At 37.8% G+C, this 20,581-nt stretch overlaps 1 protein-coding gene across 1 annotated transcript in view; it reads left to right on the plus strand.

Annotated features, from left to right (window-relative positions):
* The first annotated feature begins 446 nt into the window (after positions 1-446).
* The window catches only part of LOC149226946 (uncharacterized), an 85,895-nt gene continuing 65,760 nt past the window's right edge, over positions 447-20,581 (plus strand). Inside the window, exons 1-2 of the mRNA XM_089377636.1 lie at positions 447-1,136; positions 10,012-10,224. Of these exons, the coding sequence (XP_089233762.1) occupies positions 642-1,136; positions 10,012-10,224 (708 nt within the window). The 5' untranslated portion in view covers positions 447-641. The remainder of the gene's footprint in view (positions 1,137-10,011; positions 10,225-20,581) is intronic.

The raw sequence follows: 20,581 nt of genomic DNA on the forward strand, positions 1-20,581 counted from the left end.
TATACAATGGGAATTTGTGGGTTTACACGAATGCCAGGAGCTAGTGGGTCCTTTGGCTAGGTTAAACTGTTAAGAGATAAGTACGTTGAGAAAGGCTACATGGTTGTCACGTGGGTACATAATGTGTTAGAGTGATATCATCAAATTGAAAGGGTGGTGATATGAACTTTTTAGACTTTATCAAACATTTTTTAGAACTAAACCGAAATGAATAAGAAAATAAACCATACTCCCAATTACTCTAGTTACTAACCTAAAATAAAATAAACCCATACAACACTAACAAAAAAAAATATTTTCCAATAAAAATACCCTATCCTACTTACTTAAAAAAAAACTAAAAACCCAAAAAATACCTTATCCTACTTATTTAAAAAGAAATACCCAAAACAAAAACAACCATATCAATCATTATTTTATCAAATGTTAACTGACATAAATTCAATCTAAACGCCGCAATACATTTTGCATTTTAACAGAATGCTTTTTAACTGTGTTCCTTCGCACCAACTGGGATAAAATTGCAGTTTCAAATCATATTGCGGCATCCGAAGCGCGAGCATTCAAATGGTTTTTCATCGGTTACGAACATTATCTTGAAGCGAGGAGAGTCGTGAAATCGTGGGAAGCGCTTCAGAATCATGGATGATCTAGCGGTGGAGGACGATGAATTCCTGTCTCTCGTGGATGCAGTGGAGGCCAATGTCTTGAAGAAACGAAAGATGAATGACGGTGGTGGCTCCTATACACCTCCTTCCAACTCCAATCACAATCCCAATTCCAGTGAAGAAGGTCAGTACCTTGCTGCTCTGAGGGGAAGCAACAGCCATCTGTGGCAGACAATGAACATTCCCAAGACAAATACCAATAAGAGACCGGCCGAAACTGCTTCCTATGGAGGTGCCGGGGGAGGAGGAGGAGGAGCAGCAGGAGGTGTTTGTTTTAAATGCCAGCAACCAGGGCATTGGGCTAAGGACTGTGTCGCATCAACTTATGCAGGGCCAGACAGAGGCGATGAATCTGGCCCTCAAGCGCCGGAAAAACAGTGCCCGTGTGGTGGAGGACCTTGTCTTGTCTTGATTTCAAGTACCGAGAAAAATCCAGGCCGAAAATTTTACAGGTGCCCTGTGAGAGAGGTATGTTCCGCTAATTCTCCTAAACTCTGATTGTCCTTTTTTTAGGTTAAATTCTTTCCTTTTGGGTTGATTTAAAAAAAAATTGTTCCTTCCCTTATGATACTAATATTTAACAAGTCACTACTCTTTTTTAATCTATATATTTTTAAAATGTCAATCCATATTTTTCTATAACAATTAACATTTTAGGATTTTTTTTTTTCAAAACAATTAATATTTCATGAGTTTTTTTTCCCTAAATTTCCTCTTTTCAAGTCGATATAAAAGAAATGTTTTTTTTTTCATTGTTATTAAGTTATTAATAATATGTGTTTTTTTTATTGAATTTAACAAAGCAAGTCTATATATTTTTTTAAATAATTAACATTTTTTTTTAGAGGAATTGATTATGAGATTTTATTAAAAAAGGAAATTAAGATCTGGCCCAGAACCCTTCCAATCTCTTAAGCATTTACCCCATTGTACAGAAATTTCAGTTATGCATTTACATTCCATCACTAATATGATTTATTAACATGAAAGGATTACCTTGCGCTAATTTGAAGGCCTCATTGATTTGAGGTTGACTTCCAAGTTTTTTATTTAATTCTGCTGTTACCTCTCTGGCTTCCCTCTTAGAGTGTTTCCATGGTCTTTTTTGGAGCTTCCTGTTTCCTGGCTGCTTTTTTCATCTCACCAATTCATTTTTTTTGCCCATCTAGTCAATAAATTCCTGATGCTTACCTCTAGTTCCTTTGGTATTGTAGGCATGTTGCCCATTTTCTACCCCTTATTACCTATGGAGTTGTCAACTTGTTCTCATAGTTTTAAAAACCGGAACTGGTGACTGGACCTGTCCACCTAATAAACCTGGTTTCAAACCGGTTTTTAAAAAAATACATGAAATAATTAATTTTTAATGAAAAAAACTATTTTTAAGATTTAAAACCATGACTCCAAACCAATAGAGACAAGATATGCAAAGTTTTCTCATCTATATACCATATAAAGGTGAATATCTCAAAATGGCACCGAGTGCAATACATATCATCGACAAAATACATAAGCAATGAGGCTCTAAATGGCCTATAAAGTCCAAAAACAATGCTACAAGATTTGGGACCATTGGCCTACTACAAGACTACAAGTCTACTGATACATATTGGTGATCAACATGAGCTACATATCAGTGATCAAATTCATCACCACTACTAGACACAGGATCATCAACAAGAGCTACATAAACATCATCTAGATCAGAGTCTGAGGATGCCTTATTCTCATTAGCAACCTCAGTTGTAGCACTGCCACCAAGATGACTACTCCAGCAAAAACTCGACACTCTCCAAGCTCCCAAGATGACTACTCCAACAAAAGCTCAACACTCTCCAAGGTCCCAATAAAACTCACAAAAACTCCAAATGAGATGTGTGAGGCAAATGAGGGGGGGTGATCTCCTTCTATTGGTTTGGAGATGGTGTTTTTGGAGGGAAACAACCCTTAGTTTCCTTCCAAACCACTTGAGAAGCTTCCAAAAATTGGCTTGGTGGTTGTGCGGCGGCTGTGGCATTGAACTGACCGATTTATGACGAAACCAACTGGTTAACCCATAAGCTGGCCGATTCCATCATAAACCGTCCGATTTACCCATAAACCGGCTAGTTTACCCATAAACCGACACTGGCTGGTTTACCCATAAACTGGTCGGTTAGTTCCGATTTTTGTGAAAAACTGACGAAATGGTGGCATAAACTCAGTTTTGAGATTTGCCAGTGAACTGAGTTTTTGGATGGAAACAACCCTTAGTTTCCCTCCAAACCACCTAAGAAGCTTCCAAAAACTGCCCTGGTGGGTCTGTGACGGTCGTGGCATTGAATTGGCCGATTTATGACAGAACTAGCTGGTTTACCCATAAACTGGCTGGTTCCATCATAAACAGGCTGCTTAGGTCCGGTTTTTGTTAAAAACCGGTAAAATGGTGGCATAAACCCAGTTTTGTGGCCGGTTTGGCTAGATTTGCTAGTGAACTAACTGGTTTGACTGGTTTCCGGTTTATGCCGGTCAGTTTTTAAAACTATGCTTGTTCTAGAATTGGAGTGTTTTGATTGTTGATTTGATCCGTGGATAGAGATTGCTCCTTTGCCAATGAAGTCATTTCTCCTTCTGGTTCTTTTTCATGAATTTCCTCCTCTACTTCTGAAGTTACTGCTTCCTCTTCCAGAACCTCTTTTTGTTTATTGCGCTTCCTCCTCCAGAACCTCTTTTTGTTTATTGTTTTGTGGTGCTTCTGATCTAATTTCTTCTTGCGCCTTGTCATTCTCTTCTTGAGACTGCAAGACCTCGAATGGGTTTTCAGAGATTGATGCTGCATTTTTGTCTTGTGTGGGTTGGGCTTTAGATGCTGCCAGATTTCCTTTATTCCTGCCCTTTTTTTGGGTTTGCCATTGCTCTTCTTGACCTGTTGTCATATCCGGCCCCTTTATCAGATTGAGACTGCTTGCAATCCCTTGCAAAATGGCCATATTCATGGCAGTACTTGCATTTGAAAGGTAATTGCTCAATCAAGAGTTTGACAATGGGACCATTCTCCCTGTGTGAGATTTATTTATGAGGGAAACCTTTTTTCCAGATCTACTTCAACGCAAACTTTTGCACATGCAAACTAAAATCCTTTGGGTTCAGCCCTATCCAAATATTTCCCCAATCCATTTCTGATTGCTCACAGACAATCGTCACTCCAGCATGAAAGCGGGAACGAGGGAGCTTGACCCAAACAGGAACTGCATTTGGGATATCTTCATCTGGATGAAAGTCTAGTGACCATTTGTTCAAATACCTTTGGTCCCAAAAAAATAAGGTCCATTTCGAAAAATTACATCTTTATCTTCTTTAAATTCAAATAAGAAGGCAAAGAACCTGTTTCCACATGCATACATTCCAATATTACCTTTCATTAATGGCTTCCAGGTTTTTTCCAACCATAGCTCCATGGATCTTGGGGACAGCCACATTCCTATGAACTTCCCCACTAAAGCTCATTCTGAATATGCCAAGGAAGTTCTTCAAAACCCTGTGGGAAGGGCCACCGAGGGAATAGTCTCTTCTTCACAAATTTTGCATGCACCTTAGATCTAGGTTTTTTGGAGAGTGAAGCTACAAGGGCCTGGAAGGTTGCAGCTTCATCCACTGGCGAGGAAACAACCCCTTCCGAAGCAGCCATTTCAAACCAAAGGTCGCACCTGCTTAAAAACTAGAGCAAAGGTACATCAACAGTGGATCTGTGAGATCTCCGTTGACTGTGACAAAGACGGCCACACACTGTCAGCAAATCGTCCAGCAATTCACGCAGAGGAAGCCTGGTTCCAGATCTAGGACGTCACCTTTGAAACAAGCACGAATTTGCCCTGAATCTGCAATTTCTTTTTACGGTGGCTAAGGAAACCCTAGCTGCCAAAAGCCATACGCTGCGGAGCTCCGCTTCATTTTCTTTTCAATTAGGTATTGATTATTGTGGAAAGAAGGAATGACATTAAAACAATTAACATTTTATAAATTATTCTTCAAAACAGTTAATATTTTGTGTCTTTTGAAGGATCTACAATATTTATAACTACAAATATATTTTGAAAATTTTGTTCAAAAACATCAATAAATTATATATAATCCTTTGGACTAACAGCAAAATTCTATTTACATATTTTCAATTCTATATATGTATTTCCAGTGCTGTCAATTTTACTGCAGACATTTTGATAATAAAATTTGCCTGTTTCTATTTTAAAAAAATTGTCTTTGACCTGACATATGAGAGTGTTGAGTTGTGAAATTTTAATCATTATCATAAATCGTTATTATATTTTTAGATTCAAATCATTGTTATATTAGTATACTCATTTTACCATGTAAAAAGTTTGAAAATGAAAATTCATTGCTCAGGAAAATATTTAAAACCTGTAAAAAGCTTGAAAATGAAAATTCATTGGTCAGGAAAATATTTAAAACATACATCTTATCAACTAAAAAGTACATACTAATGATACTTAAAATTTCATGAAAAGCGTGCCTGACAGGATTGAAAGTGGTTCTCAGAGGAAAGAGGCCTGATAATGTATCTAATCAATTTTCAAAAACCTAATAGTTTGAATTTTTTTTTTATATGTCATTAAGGCAAATCCATTTTAGTTTTATAATTATTAATTTAAGTTCTAATGGTGCAGGACCCAGGTTATTGTTTTTGGTTCCATGAATCCGATTTTGAGGAGAATTCTGCTGAATTGAATTCTTGTTTGAATTTCTGCACAGAAGGGCCCTATTCGACTGAATTCTGCTGCTATGTTCTAAACTTTGCCCCTTTGCTACAGAAAATCCTTTACCAACTCACTATGGTGGGGTTATTCCCAATGTTCCACCAAGTTTCAAGGACACGCGCGGAAGTAAGAAGACACACATGGAGATATGTGGGAGCATCTTAAATTTTTAGGGCAATTTAGGGGATGTTAGGGTCCTTAGCATAGGAGTCTTCGTTGCTAAAACTATAAAAATAATGATATGATAATGATAAAATCCCTATATCAACAATAGTGAGGTTATTCCCAATGTTCCACCAAGTTTCAAGGACAGGCGCGGAAGTAGGAAGACGCACATGGAGATATGTGGGAGCATTTTAAATTTTTAGGGCAATTTAGGGGATGTTAGGGTCCTTAGCATAGGAGTCTTCGTTGCTAAAATTATAAAAATAATGCTGATAATGATAAAACCCCTATATTAACAATTCATTTCATGCAAACTCATCATTGTGCAATTCAATGGAAATATTATAATCCTTTGAATCCTATAACTCTGAAAACTGTTAAGTCTGCTAAATTTTGAATAGAATATGAAATTCTAGTTTCTCCACATGAAGTCTGATGAGGTTGGATCCACTCTCAAATATCCTGAAACAATTAATGGCAATGTTAAAAATTAAAGTAAAAGTGACATTCACTTTTACTTTAAGAATTTAATATTACCATTAAGTACCAAGGTCACAATCTTCTCAAAGTTCTATCCTCTATCTTTTTTCTATCTTAAAGGGTTGTTGGACAGAAAATGGGGGAGAGGAGGGAGATGCCTAAACATCCCCTTTTTAAGTGCCCCTTTTGTGGAAACACGTCCCCCACACCGGATAAATGTTTCCCCAAAGGAGGACACGGGGAAATGTTTTCCTAGGTAACCCCGCCCGTGGAGCATGGGAAATGTGGAGGGCATATTCTTGTGGAACACTAGTTATTCCTTGTTCCTTTAATCATCTATACCACGAACAATGTGCATGGCTTTATTTTATAAAATCAGCCATAATCAGATCTCAGCCCCTTAGGCATAAGACAATTCATGCAAACGTCCAGACCGACATAGAAAACACTAGATAAAGTCCGAGCCAACAGGCCCACAACCTACATAGCACCTAAAACCAAATACACAAATTAAGTGTTTTCGCAAGTCTAACCCAACCCCCAGGTTGGGTCATCATTATCCTTGGGGTTGACCCCCATCCATTTATTGTGAGCTGTGGGTCAGGTATAATTAGCAACACTAGAGTCGGGCCCAGAGGCTTTTCAACCTTAGAGATGGTGAGTGTGAGCCTAGGTAACTTGTCATTCTGTTGTATAATTTATGGGGCCAGTTGTGTTGTCATCTTTGACATTATCTGACAGCACAGTTGTGGAAATTCAGAAATTTCACTTCAATCACTTAGAAGTTTCTGGATTTATTCCCTGTGAATTATTAGCGATCCAAAATGGAGCTGAACAAAGCTAAATGACTCAATACAAACAGGCCCACAGCCTAGCTAGCACATAAAATCGGATACACAAATTAAGAGTGTCACAAGTCCAGCCCCAGGTCGGGGGTCATCATTATCCTTGGGGTTGGCCCCCATCCATTTGCAGTGACTCGTTGTTCAGGTATCATCAACTGCCAAGCATCATTACTAGAGTCAGGATCAGAGTCTTTTCAACCTTAGAGTTGGTGAGAGCGAGTGTAGGAAACTTGTCAATCTGTTGCGTAGGTAGTGGGGGCTAGCTTTACTGTCACTCTCCGTGCTTTTTGATAGTTGTGGAAATTCAGAAATTTCATTTCAATTAGTTGATGTTCCTGGAGCTATTCCCTGTGAATTCTCACTGTTCTGAAATGGATCTGAACAAAAACGAATGGTTGTAAGATTCAATACACACGAGCAGTTTGACAATTAATGAGGGTTGAAGAAAAAGAAAACACAATACGATCATTGAAAAAATTAAATTAAATGAAAGGGTTGAAGAAAAAGAAAAGACAATATGATTACTGAAAAAAATAAAATTAAATGAAAGAAAAGAAGAGAAAAATGATAAAAAGAAGGTGAGATAGGAGAGAAAATTGAGCAATGGGAAACGAAGGGGCAGGGATGCTTGGTCTTCCCTTCACCCTAGCTCTGTGCATAACTTTTTGTAATTCGACTCAGAAGGCATCTTTTGACCAAGTGGAGAGGACAATGAAGATAAATTCACTATGTAAATTGTTCATGGTCAAGAGAGTCATGAATTTGCATTCTAATCTGAAATTGTCAAAATAAAGACTGAGCAACCATTTGGTTTTTCTGTTTTGGGTTTCGAGGGTAAACATTATGTCCATTGTATCATGACTTGCTATATGAATGTGTGTAAGTTGTGTAAAAAAATCATGCGATGGATCCGGAAACAAATTCTCAACAAAACTCAGATCACAGAAGCCTCAAAACTATAAGTGATATAGTTCTTGGTTTTGTTCATGAGTAACCATGATGAATTTTAGACTATATTTCTGAGATCTCTAGTCATTCCATGTCAGAAGTAGAAATGTAGGTCGGAGAAAAAGTTCTTTTATGCATTGAAGATCATAACCTTGGACATACTTGGGTTGATTATTAGTTGTCGAAGGTCACAATTTACAAAAACTGGCAAGGGCATCAATCTATCCTTGTGGGCCCTCAGGGGTGGATGTCAGCAGGATCAAGTCTTCAACAAAGAGGAATAAGGAAATCAGTGCCTGATATAGAAAACAACCATCTCCCTCTTGAATGTGCATGTAGAGGAAAGATTCGAGCTTGTTAATGTAAATCCCAAAGAGGGTTGGCGAGGAGGAGTGCTCCTGCTTTATCTCAATGGTATTCTAGATAAAGTCAGAAAAGCTTGAACTTTGGTGTCATTCAAAGACAATCCATAATTGATTTGCACAATTTCATGATGGCCACTAGGATGGGTTTAGCGATGCCAACATCATGAAACCTCTGGAATAAGGCTTTCTTGGTTGTGTCAAATGCTTTCCTAAAGTCCAGAAAGTAGCAATAGACTTTCGAAGAGTGATAGCGAAAGCCTCCTCTATTCTGGCTTTCAGTGTGAATATGTGATCAGTCGTCTAGTACTTTGGGCAGAAATCAACATGTCCTATAGCTTTGTGGTGTCAACTCTCTAGCACTTTTGAAAGCCACAAATGCAGGATTGTGGCATATAGCTTGGGGAATGTGCGTCCAACCATAATCGTCTGACATTTGTTCAGATTAGAAATGCTCCCTGATTTGTGGATCAGGTGAATGATGTGTCCAGTCCAAGAGTGGGGCAAACCAAAGTAGAGCACATGGTTACAATAAATCAAGAATGTGTGAATCAAGAGACCGGATGCCTTGCTTGAAGATTTCACCCTAGAGGCCTTCCTTCTTTGCTGCTTTGCTGGTGCTCATAAACTTGGCTGCTCTCTTGAGATCTCTTTCAGAGAAGAGAGCATGAGTTGGGTGTGGGGACGTGAGGGGACTGTCTAGGAATGTTGTGGAGGGACGTTGTGCGGGAGAACATAGACTTGGGGTCTAGGTCTTGGGGAAGGCATGGTGTTTAGGGAAAAGGGTACGTTGAAAGGTTTTTGGGGAGTGTTGGAGTGCCAACACAAAGTTCATGTCTGCTCCAGGAGAGGTGCTCGCTTCTTATGACTGAGGCAATAGTAGTTTTTGCAGAGGTGATAGAAAGATGGGGGTGTCATGTGTAAAGGTTAAGCATAGATGCTTATGGAGAGTTTTGCTTTCTTTGTAAGGAGCTTCATTTATGGGGCAGTTTAGAACAGCCCAAAGTTCAACATGGCTGACTAAGCTTGCAGAATTTTGTGTGTCCTCAAAATACTTCTCAAAATATCTTAAAAACAATTAATTTGTAAATGTGGAAAGTTACACAGTTTTTTATTTGTTAGGGACTATGAGCCCCAAGTCCTTATTATTGTGGTACCATTTGGACATGGGGAGCCATAAAACTAAGCCAGCACACACATTATTCTTGGGCTGTCTGCCTGCTGGGATCTGAGACTCTGAAGCTTGGTTGTTTGCATGGTGACGCCCTATCTCAACCATTAGACCATAGCCAGACAGACGTAATGGTTGAAAGTTATGTTTCGAAAACTATCGTATTCTGCTGTATATATTTGAAGGATAATAACCATAAATGGCCCTGATTTAACTTTTCCCAAGAAAATTGCTAACCAGAATCCTGTGTAAGATGAGTGGTGGCTCAAATAAAATTGATCTTAAGGATGTTGCTAAAACGAAGTAAAATCTCTTATCAAAGATCAAGTTCAATAGTGACAAATACTCATCCAACATTAACCTTATCAGTTTTTTGCTTAACATAATGCCATCCAGAAGCAAAATAAGTCGGTCAGTTTTCTTCAATTTATCTTCTCGTGCAATTAGATATTGTATAGTGAATGCAGTTGTAACGAGTGATATCAACTTATTGGTAAACTTTGTTTCTGAAATTTATCTTAAAATAACAGGCTGTTGAAAGTATCATTCACTGCAGGTTATCATGGTAATGGTTTGTGACTTAATATTGACTTGTATCTATTTTGGGACGAAATGTAGGATGGTGGTAGATGCAAATTTTTTGAATGGTGTGACGCTGCTCAAGGTTCTTCAGGAGCATATGGAGGTCAAACTAGGGTTTTCAGCACAGATATTTCAAAAGGATCAGAGCTGTCCATGCAATGCCCTTGTGGTGCTGGCCTTTGTCTTGTATTGACATCCAAGACGGATAAAAATTTGGGCCGTCAATTCTTTCGATGTCCTTTGAAAAAGGTATATATATTTTTGTAAGATACATCCTTGCTTCTTGCCAATGGAGATTGCTTTTTAAGGAATAAAGCATAAGAGGGGAAATTTTGACTCCATGGTATTTATCAATAATCATGGATCAATATGATATGAAATTATTGCTAATATAATGTTTGCTGTAATATTTATGGTTTATAAAGATAGATTAGGAAAACCAGTCTGCACTTTTCAAAATGTTGTACCAGCCAATGACTAACCAAAATTGTTAACAAATTTTTAAACAACAGGCAAGCTCGAGTATCTATTCTTGCTTCCAAGTTAGTGGTCTTACAGACATAAAAACTGTTTGGTTTTGGTGGATTTGTATATAGTGCATAAGGAACCATCATCTGTTGCATGAGCTTTCTTTCGAGAGATATAACTGAAAAAGCTTTAGTTTTTCAAGATAAGATACGATAAGATAAAGTAATTTCGAATTTCTTTAATGTCCATGAATGACCATATAAATGAAAAGCTGCTTAAATCCATATTAGTTTTCTTGAGATGAAGATACGAAAAGATAAGCTAATTTTATTAATGTCCATGAATGACCGAAAAGGTAGGTCAGCGGGACTTACATGTACTACTGGTAACAACATATTGTGGGAGTGCCAAGGCTACTCCTTAAAGATTAAAAATGCCAGCATGTAAGAAAGTACAAGTAATAGCTAAAAGAGAAACAGCCGCATATAATTAGTTATAGATGTAGAAGTAGGAGGGATAAGGAGCATCTACCACCACCTCTATCATTGTGAAGGTGTGCTTGCATTTTTTGACAATGTAATCATGGGTGTCTGCGGCGCTGAGAGGACTTTGCTCGGTGATCCTAGGAGGAAACCAAGAGACATAGATAAGAAAACTTCTTAGGTTCACACTAGTTCTCCTGAGAGACAAGTGGCCTTCTTAAATTCACACCTTTTCTGCCAAGGGAAAAAGTTACAGAAATTTGATTGAAGTTAAATGTCCATCCGATGAAAATAATCATTCTTTCAGATACTTTCATCCATCCTTACATATATATTGGTAAAAGAAAGTGGGAATAATATTAACAAATATATTATGGAGTATACAAAAATGTCTTTCCATTCTAAGGTGAGGTAGGAAAAAAAACAGTAGATATGCAGGTCAAAAGTGAACAAAATGGCAATAGATTCTAGGTCAATAAAATTCCTCTTAGTTATTACCTTAAAAAGCCTATGGAGCAAAAGGACCTATAAGAGATAATTGTTTGAACTTTGAACCAGAAAACACAAGAAGTTGATCAATTAACATACTCGCATAAAGGTCCTGTGGACCTAACAAAAACCACCAAGAAAGAGAGTGACACTCCTAAATGCAGATTGGAGTCAGTGGTACCTAATGTATTAGTCAGTTGGGGAGGCCTTGCTCCTATCTTTAGCTTTGTTGGTCCTGTGTCATTAGGGCACAAACAAGTGACCATGCCTAGTTTTAGTTTGGCTATGTCTATTAAGGAGTCCTTCAGCTAGAAGTTTTGCTTTAGACGTAGGCTAGTTGCTGGAGCACTACTTTGGGGCGCTAGTTCATCACCAACTAGTTATTTACCGTAACATTGAATGCTAGGAGAGTTGTGGTATATTGCTTCGGACTTGAAATGGATCACTATGTAATTTTTCATCTATTCTAGTACTTTATGAGTAAATCAAAGCCATGACCTTGTTAGGCCCATTTTAGAGGTAGATCCTATAGTTGAAATTTGGGGTCTTGAAACTTTCAAAACATGTTTTGGTATTAAACAATCATTTATGGGTTCAAAACTATGTGAACAAAGTTAAGAGCCCTTAATGTTGTTCTTCTTATTGAGAGCATTACATTGGTTCAAATAGCACCTCAATGTGAGTTTGTAGATTGGGAATCGGGGCATGCAAAAAACCCTAATGCTAATTGGGAGTTTGGCCATGCAAAAACCCTAACCTAACCCGATATGGCTCAGCGTTGCATGGGAGCGCTTGTCGAATTCGCTCCCAAAGCACGCTTTGCTCGGGAGCAACCCTTGGGAGCGCAATTCCTAAAAAAATTTATGCTTCTTGCCCTGTTGGGAGCGATTGCTCTCGTATCACTCTCGACCGCTCTGAGAGTGATTTTTAAAGTCATGAGATTGAGAGAGATTGAGAGGGTTTGAGGAGCTTGAGTTGAGGAAGATTGAGAGGGTTTGAGCTTGAGGAGCTTGTAAGGGAGATTGAAGGCTTCCATTTGAGAGAACTTGGGAGATTGAAGGCACCACCATTGGAGAGCCAAAGAGGTATGGTCTAATCCCATTCTTTTTTATTTTCCATGTAGCATTTGTGTTTTTTATATGTTGAATGAAAGATGTTCTCGTCTCCTACTCTTTCCCAATTCTCATTCCTCCATTTTATTGTAGACAAGAAACTATAACTCCACCAAACATGATGGGTATATGGCTTGGCATTCTCTTGTTGGTTCCTTTTTTGTTATGATGGTGTTGGGAAGCAGAAGGAGGAGTGATGAAGATGATGAAGAAGTGGGTATTGGTGGATTAGGAAACCTTGGAGAAGAGGAGTACCAAGAGGAAGAGGAGGAGGAGGATAATGAGAGTGGAGATGTTGATGTAAAAAAAACCACGGTAGACCAAACCCCCTTGTGGAAATATGTTACTAAGCTTTTAGGAGGGAAAGGGGGTGGAACCACTAAATTTACATGCCCCCATTGCAAAATCACTTACACAGGTTCATATACCCATGCCAGAAAGCATCTCTGTGGGAAAATGGCATGGGATGGAACTAAGCAAATAGTAATCAAAACCAGTGGATGTGCGTAAGCACAACAAAGAGCCAAATACATAAGGGAAGAGGAGGAAGCCCAATACATATCTAAAAGATCAAAGGGTGACTTTGAACATGACACCACTAGCCCACAATCACATAGACTATGAACTCTGTTACCATCCACCCATGGTAGTGGACACAGAGGCACAAACACAGACATATCTTTAAGGTGTAGATAGTAGAACTATATTAGATTTCCTTGATCAAGGGTGTAGGGATGATGTGGATGCAAAAAGTTTTCGGTTTCTCTATGCATGTGGGATACCATTCAATTTGGTAGCTCAGTGATAAATTCCAATCATGGGACTAGATTCCTCTTTTCGAGAGGACCGTGTTATGAATAAATATATAGGAAATAATGTAAAATATTGTAAATGATAATAATCATAAATAATGATTAGTTAATTAGTAATTAGGTTTAAGAGGCATGTTTAAATGAGACATGACTCTCCATGAAGAGGCACCTGCTTGGTATATAAGCAAGCCTCTCACTCTCATTGTATCATCATTCTTATTCACACATTTAATATATAATATTTGTATCCTCATGGATATCTTTATATTCCAAGTCTTCTAGAGTAATTAATCTGTAGAAGGAACTTTGTTCGCTTCATTTGGTATCAGAGCCACGTTTCGCTGATCACTAGGTCTTTGGTCGTCAACCTATTGTCAACTTTGTTGTCGTCGTGATCTAGGCGTTTCGCTAGCCTTGGGGATTCTCCATTCCTCCAGATTTATTGTCAGGCCTTTGGCCATTTAAAAGGTTTAATATATATATATACATAGAGAGAGAGAGAGAGAGATGAATTATTCAAAAAAAGGGGTAAAAAAAATCAGGAAAAAAAAAAAATAAAATAAAAAATTATATATATAAAAAAAACAAGAGTCATTTAAGAAAAAAAACAGTTATATATATATATATATATATATATAAAGAAAAAAGCGAGAGCTAGATATAAAGTCAGAAATAAAAAGAAGAAAATATATAAAAAGAGTAAAAAAAAATTATTAAAAAAAAAGAAAGATAAGCAGCAACACATAAATTTTCGGGCGAACGTTTTGCTGCCATGGACGACTGCCACCGCCACCGATGCCCTATTTGCAACTAAAGACTGCCATTAGCAAAGCGCCTCTCTCAGCCGAACTCTGCAGCTGCTACCTCGAGCCCGACGTGGCCTCTTGCCTTGTGTTGGAACTTTCCGCTGCGTATACGACGTTGCCATCGTTGTGCCAGAACTGCAATAAGAATCGTGGCCAAAGGATTGAATCGCACTGCTCTAGACACCACGATTGCCCCGATACAATACCCTTCGCTGCCCAGATGTGTTGCGGCTTCTGTCAACCACCACTGCCACCTTGCACAGCCAACGGCCTAGACCAGCAACACTCTCCTCTTTCCTCCATTGTACCTCTCCTCGACCATCTTGCATGTTCCTTGCGTTTCGACATCCACCTCAACCCCACTGTCGCTGTCACCATTCGTTCAAGTTGTCCTCAACTGCCCGCACCATATCACTGTTGCAACCCAACAAACTGTCGTGCTATTTCTGACCGCACCACCACAATTGCCCCAATGCCTATTCGTAGTCCCGACCTTCTCCACTGTCTGTCGCACTGCTAACTCTGCTCTCGTTATCGTAAAACTGTAGTTGCCTGTGTTCCTAATTCACTCTGCCACCAACACAGTTCTTCATCGCTTGTCTCCCACTGCCAACGACACCGATTCGATGACCATACCATTGTTCCATCGCATCTAAACCCATATCGTGTTCTACACACCACTGTAATATATTTTCGTTGCTAAACATCTCCTATCAAACGCCACATCCTTCTCTTCTCCGTTTGTCCTGCCTCTGGCCAGTGGAAATCAAACCATTTCATGCGTCATTGCCAAAAGTCATGGCTACTTGTGAAGTGGATTTATTAAAGAGAAAGGTTTTATAAAGTGAAGTTACGGATTTATTAAGAGCAAGGTTTTAGAATGTTATATATTATATCAAAAAGGTAATATATAAAAACTTATAATATAGATAATTATATAGGTCAAATCAAATAACCACTCAATATGTGGAAGATTAAGGAAACTTATTTTATTAAACAAAAAAAAATAGAATATTATTGAGACGTTTTAAGTCTATATATAAGTCTCAATATATAATTATAAGAGGAGAACGGTTATTTGTGAAGTAAAGAATTTATTAATGAAGAAGGTTAGCAAAAAGTACTCAAATAAAAAGGTAAAAGGGTTAGATTGAGAATTTATATATATAAGGGTATAAAAAGGGAGATAAATTATACCTTATTAAGTGGAAAAAGAGAGTATTAAAAGCTGAAAAAAAATGGAGTTTAAATCAGAGATAAAAGAAGGAAGATTTTCAGAAACCTCAATCGGTTATGCTAAAATACTATTTAAAATTAAAGGAACTATCGTAGGAAAAGATGTCACTATTGCTATCTCTCTCGCGGAAGATAAAAATTATATAACGCCTAAAATCGTAAACCAATTAGTAGTTCTGGCATCAAATATAATCGAAAAGTTAAACTGTTTAAAAAAACAATACGAAATAACTGATTTACAGTTAAACATTGGCGATTATACATTTATATCGCAATTCTCGGTTCAATCCCTATTGACTAATCCAAGTGACATTATTCTGGGATCCCCATGGATGCAAACCCTAGGTTCCTTCATCCTGAATATGAAAAGAAGTTTTTGATGTTTTCATACAAAAAGAAAAAAATAACATTTGAAAATGTTACATTGAAGCCAAATTTAGTAATGCCAGATGACATACAAGATCACTGACTTATAGTTAAACATTGGCGATTATACATTTATATCACAATTCTCGGTTCAATCCCTATTGACTAATCCAAGTGACATTATTCTGGGATCCCCATGGATGGAAACCCTAGGTTCCTTCATCCTGAATATGAAAAGAAGTTTTTGACGTTTTCGTACAAAAAGAAAAAAATAACATTTCAAAATGTTACATTGAAGCCAAATTTAGTAATGCCAGATGACATACAAGATATTTCAAAAGTAATTTTTCAAGAAGGTAAAAAAGTTCTACAAAATATGCAAGGAGAAGTTGACAAGATTACTGCTGACAAAAATGAAGAAGTTTCTTGGCTTAAAAACCATAGTGAAAAATTACTAACGCAAATTAAGAAACTTAAGAAGGATAAGAAGTCATTAGAAAACAAAGTACAACAACTCATTTAAGAAGGAAGCATTAGGAATTCAAGTTGACGAAAAAATAACAGATACCGATCCAATGAATATGACAACTCAAGAAGAAGACAAGTTAGTTGAAGAAAAGACACAATTAGATGTTGCAGTTAAGATGATAAACATCCCAAGTGAAGGTTCTGTAACCAACTCAACGCTGTCCTCACAAGTAGAAAATCAAAAAATTTCCTCACACCTAATAAGGGAAAGTCAAACCAAAAAAGTTCCCTATTGGCATCCGAATCATGGAAGTAGACAAATCAAACATGCTGCGTATCGGGACCATTCAGAACAGAAACAACAAATTGATGTTCTAAAGAATAGTGATGTAACCTCAATCCAGTCCTATGATGACAAGTCGTTACAAAGTTCCAGTGATCAGAATACTACACGGAAGGTTAATCTAGGATGGTCTGATCCCTTCTCAGTGCGACAGTTTTGTTTGTCACTTAGAGGATCATATCGTCTTGCTTCGACGAAGATGACAATTTCGAGACAAAAAGACATCCGAAATAGAAAAAATATCAAGCCTTTCATCAGTGAGCTTTGAGGACAAAGCTTTTTGAGGAGGAAGGCAATGTTATGAATAAATATACAGGAAATAATGTAAAATAATGTAAATGATAATAATCATAAATAATGATTAGTTAATTAGTAATTAGGTTGAAGAGGCATGTCTAAATGAGACATGACTCTCCATGAAGAGACACTTGCTTGGAATATAAAGATATCCATGAGGATACAAATATTATATATTAAATGTGTGAATAAGAATGATGATACAATGAGAGTGAGAGGCTTGCTTATATACCAAGCAGGTGTCTCTTCATGGAGAGTCATGTCTCATTTAGACATGCCTCTTCAACCTAATTACTAATTAACTAATTATTATTTATGATTAGTATCATTTACATTATTTTACATTACTTCCTATATATTTATTCATGACATTTTATATATAGGACCGATTTTGACTTTTGAAGCACTTGATTTGGACAAAGGAAAGTGTATTTTACATTATTTTACATTAGCTTAGTGATAAATTCCAATCATGGGACATTATTTTACATTCTTTCCTATATATACATATATACATATATTTTATATATGGGACCGATTTTGACTTTTGAAGCACTTGATTTGGACAAAGGAAAGTGTATTTTTGAATTGAAGCTCACTTGTGCACAAAAGGACAGGTCGACCCAAAAGAGAAATTGGACACCCTCGGATGGCTATAAATCAATGTTTTAAAACTCCGACTCCGGTTCGGAAATGGCTGAGGGTTGGCTCCGACTCCGTATCGACTTGGCCGGTTTGATTTCAATGACTCGGTTGTTGTAAAAAATACATTAAATATTTTTTATTTTATTTTATTTTATAATAAACATTATTTTAAAGATTTTCATTCATGTGTCCAAACACAAAGCTTTAGAATATAGAAAGAAGACAACATATGATCAACGTAGGCTCATGAATATATCCATTATATCAAAATGGCACTCAGTGCACTGTCCAATACAAAGTTTATACTTAGCCACCAATGCTAGGATTCTTTTCTGCCTCAGCCTAAGGACAATCACTAGACTACAACAACAATAATACCAATTCTTTGCCCCTAATGAAGTCTCAAAACCCTTGATTTAATTTTGGTCAAGCTCTAGAACAATCAGAGGTAAATATGTATTTATTAGTCCATTGCCAGAACATTTGCCTTCTTAAAAACATTGTATGGCTCAATGCATTGTTTTAGTTTTCTAATTCATGCCCCTAGGATAACCATACTTCAGCCTTGTAATTTTCAAAACTTTCTCACAGTGATAGATTACTTTAGGGCTATAAATATGCAATAAACAACAACACAACCATTGATATGTAGGAGGCAGAACAACTTTTGACAAATGTGCTTCAGGATTTTTGTCAAAGAGCCAAGCCGACTGAGTTGTTACCGAGCCGGTTGAGTCATTACTGAGTCGGCCGGGTTGTTACCGAGTCGATCGAGTCAATTACTGGCTCGGTAACAACTCGACCAACCGTTCCATTTCAGCCACCAAGCTGACCCAACCCAACTAGGCATTGGCTCGGTCTGACTTGGCCAAGTCAGAGTCGACTCGACCGTTTTTTAAAACAATGCTATAAATACAAGTCAAGTGACCCTAATTTGGACATCGTCATGATCATTTTTCTTTCTTTGGTCTGGTTTGGCTCGCATAGGTCTGAGGTGGTTTGCTGAGATTGATTTGTACTGGTTCGAAATTGTAGGGTTCGAAGCTCGCACATGAGATCTAGGGTTTTGGTTTCTAGTTGTAGGGATGACACAAACATTTTTCGGTTGCAACCGCATGTACATAGGCTCATGAGTGCAGTTGGAGGGTTTCACCGCAGGCATGTACACTCTTTGTGTGTGGTTGGAAACTAGGGTTTGATTTTTCAGTTGATCACAGACAATGACAGTTGATCGCAGGCTTCCGAATCAGGGTTTTGATTATTAACATTGCGGGGTTCATCTTTTAGATGTTGTTTAGTTGATTTTGCTGGATAGTTTTGTGGTAGAAGATATGGATCATTGTACTCTCTCTCTTTGTTGAACATTTTATGACATGATAAGAAGAAGAATTTGAAAGGGTTTCCCCCTTGTGGGGTTTTGCCCTAGTCTTCGACCAATCTTGGTGTCTCTATGTGTAAATGCTTTTCTTCTATTGTTCTTTTATGTTCTGCTACATTGATGATGATATTTTTCTTTCTATATAATTGCATATGTTGTTGAATAATGTTATAAAACTAAATAATGTTATGATGCTGTGGGTGAATTTAATATATATATTTTTTTTCCACGTGGAAAAAGTCGTAATTTTCATTAAAGGAGAAAATTACATTTTGTATATTCCGAGCATTACTTAAGTAAGGCATTGCCTGTTCAAAAAAGATGAATACTTTGTGCATTCCTCCACGCAGGGAACGAGCTAATTGAGAACAACAAAAGTAGAGAGCTACTGGCCTCTTCGCAGAGAGGATATGGTGCTATAAAAAAGTTCTGAATAAATATTTACAATATAAGCAAAAAGGTAATTTCAAAAACATCCCGTCCCTTGTAATGATGCTTCAAATAGATTCTGGGTCTATGAAAGGTCTGTGGTAGTGCTGGTAGGTAGCACCATCCTTTTCCTCGCATATCAACCAAGTATCGTCATCCCTGAGCGCTGCTTCCTTAGATAAGTGATCGGCAGTTGAGTTCCGCTCCCTGTAAATATGGTGACAAGTGAAAGAGTCAAAAGACATAATAAGTCTATGAGTCTCATCCAGAATATGCTTCAATGTATATGCATTGCAGATGTGTTTTTTGTTGATCCAGTTGACAACCAGTTTTGAGTCACCATATAGTTGAAGGTTTGTGCATTGTTTATATAAAGCATATTGGATGAGGTATTTAGTAGTTATAAGCTCGACATAGTTATTTGTTCCTTTGCCCAAACCCATTTGTATTTTGAAGGAATGAGAACTTGATAAGTGTAAAATAGCTCCCCCCCCCACAACCTGATTCCTGTGCTGATCCATCAAAGTAAGCCCATGGTATGGAGGTGTTGATGACTTCTGTCTCAATATTCCTGAGTTGTTTTTGAGAGATGTCATCAGGTATCGAATGATAATCGGCTAAGGTTCTGTTCAGTATGGAAGGCCAAAAGGGGGGCTTTTGCTGGAATATAATTTGATTCCTAGCTATCCATAATGCCCAACAAATGAGCAGAGGTATATTCCTTTCCTTGCTTGTGGTGTCTTTCCACCAATTATTCCATGCATCCTTTATGTTGTTGTTGTGCCACCGACTGTGGATGGAGAGCGTTGAGAGAAAACAATTCCATAGCTCTTGTGATATAGGGCAGTCCAGAAAGAGGTGTTTTGTATCTTCATTGCTATTCTTGCACAGGTAGCACCAAAAAGGCCCTGAGAAGGATCGTTTCATCAGGTTTGCTCCTGTTGGGACTTTGTTGTTCAGTATAGACCACAGAAGCAGCCTCATTCTTGGGGTCGCTTTTAACTTCCATATGAGGTTCCACCAAGGCTCAGAGGCTGGCGGTTTGTAGGGATCCATCAGAGCCAGATATCCTATCTTGGGGACATAAGAGCCATGTTTGGCAAGGGCCCAAATGAGCTCATCGTCTCCTTCTGTGATCCTGATATGGGCCTCTGTTAAAGCAGTAATGTAGTCTCTCCAGTCTTGTTGCCAGGGCGGGGGAATGTTTAAAACAAATCTTGTTTTCCAAGCCTGCTGTGTCAGAGAGGATCGTCCATTATCAGCTATGTGACATAT

The sequence above is a fragment of the Pinus tabuliformis genome, chromosome J (assembly GCF_031772625.1).
Source record: "Pinus tabuliformis cultivar Carrire ecotype Pingquan chromosome J, CPIR1, whole genome shotgun sequence".
NCBI classification, from domain to species: domain Eukaryota; kingdom Viridiplantae; phylum Streptophyta; class Pinopsida; order Pinales; family Pinaceae; genus Pinus; species Pinus tabuliformis.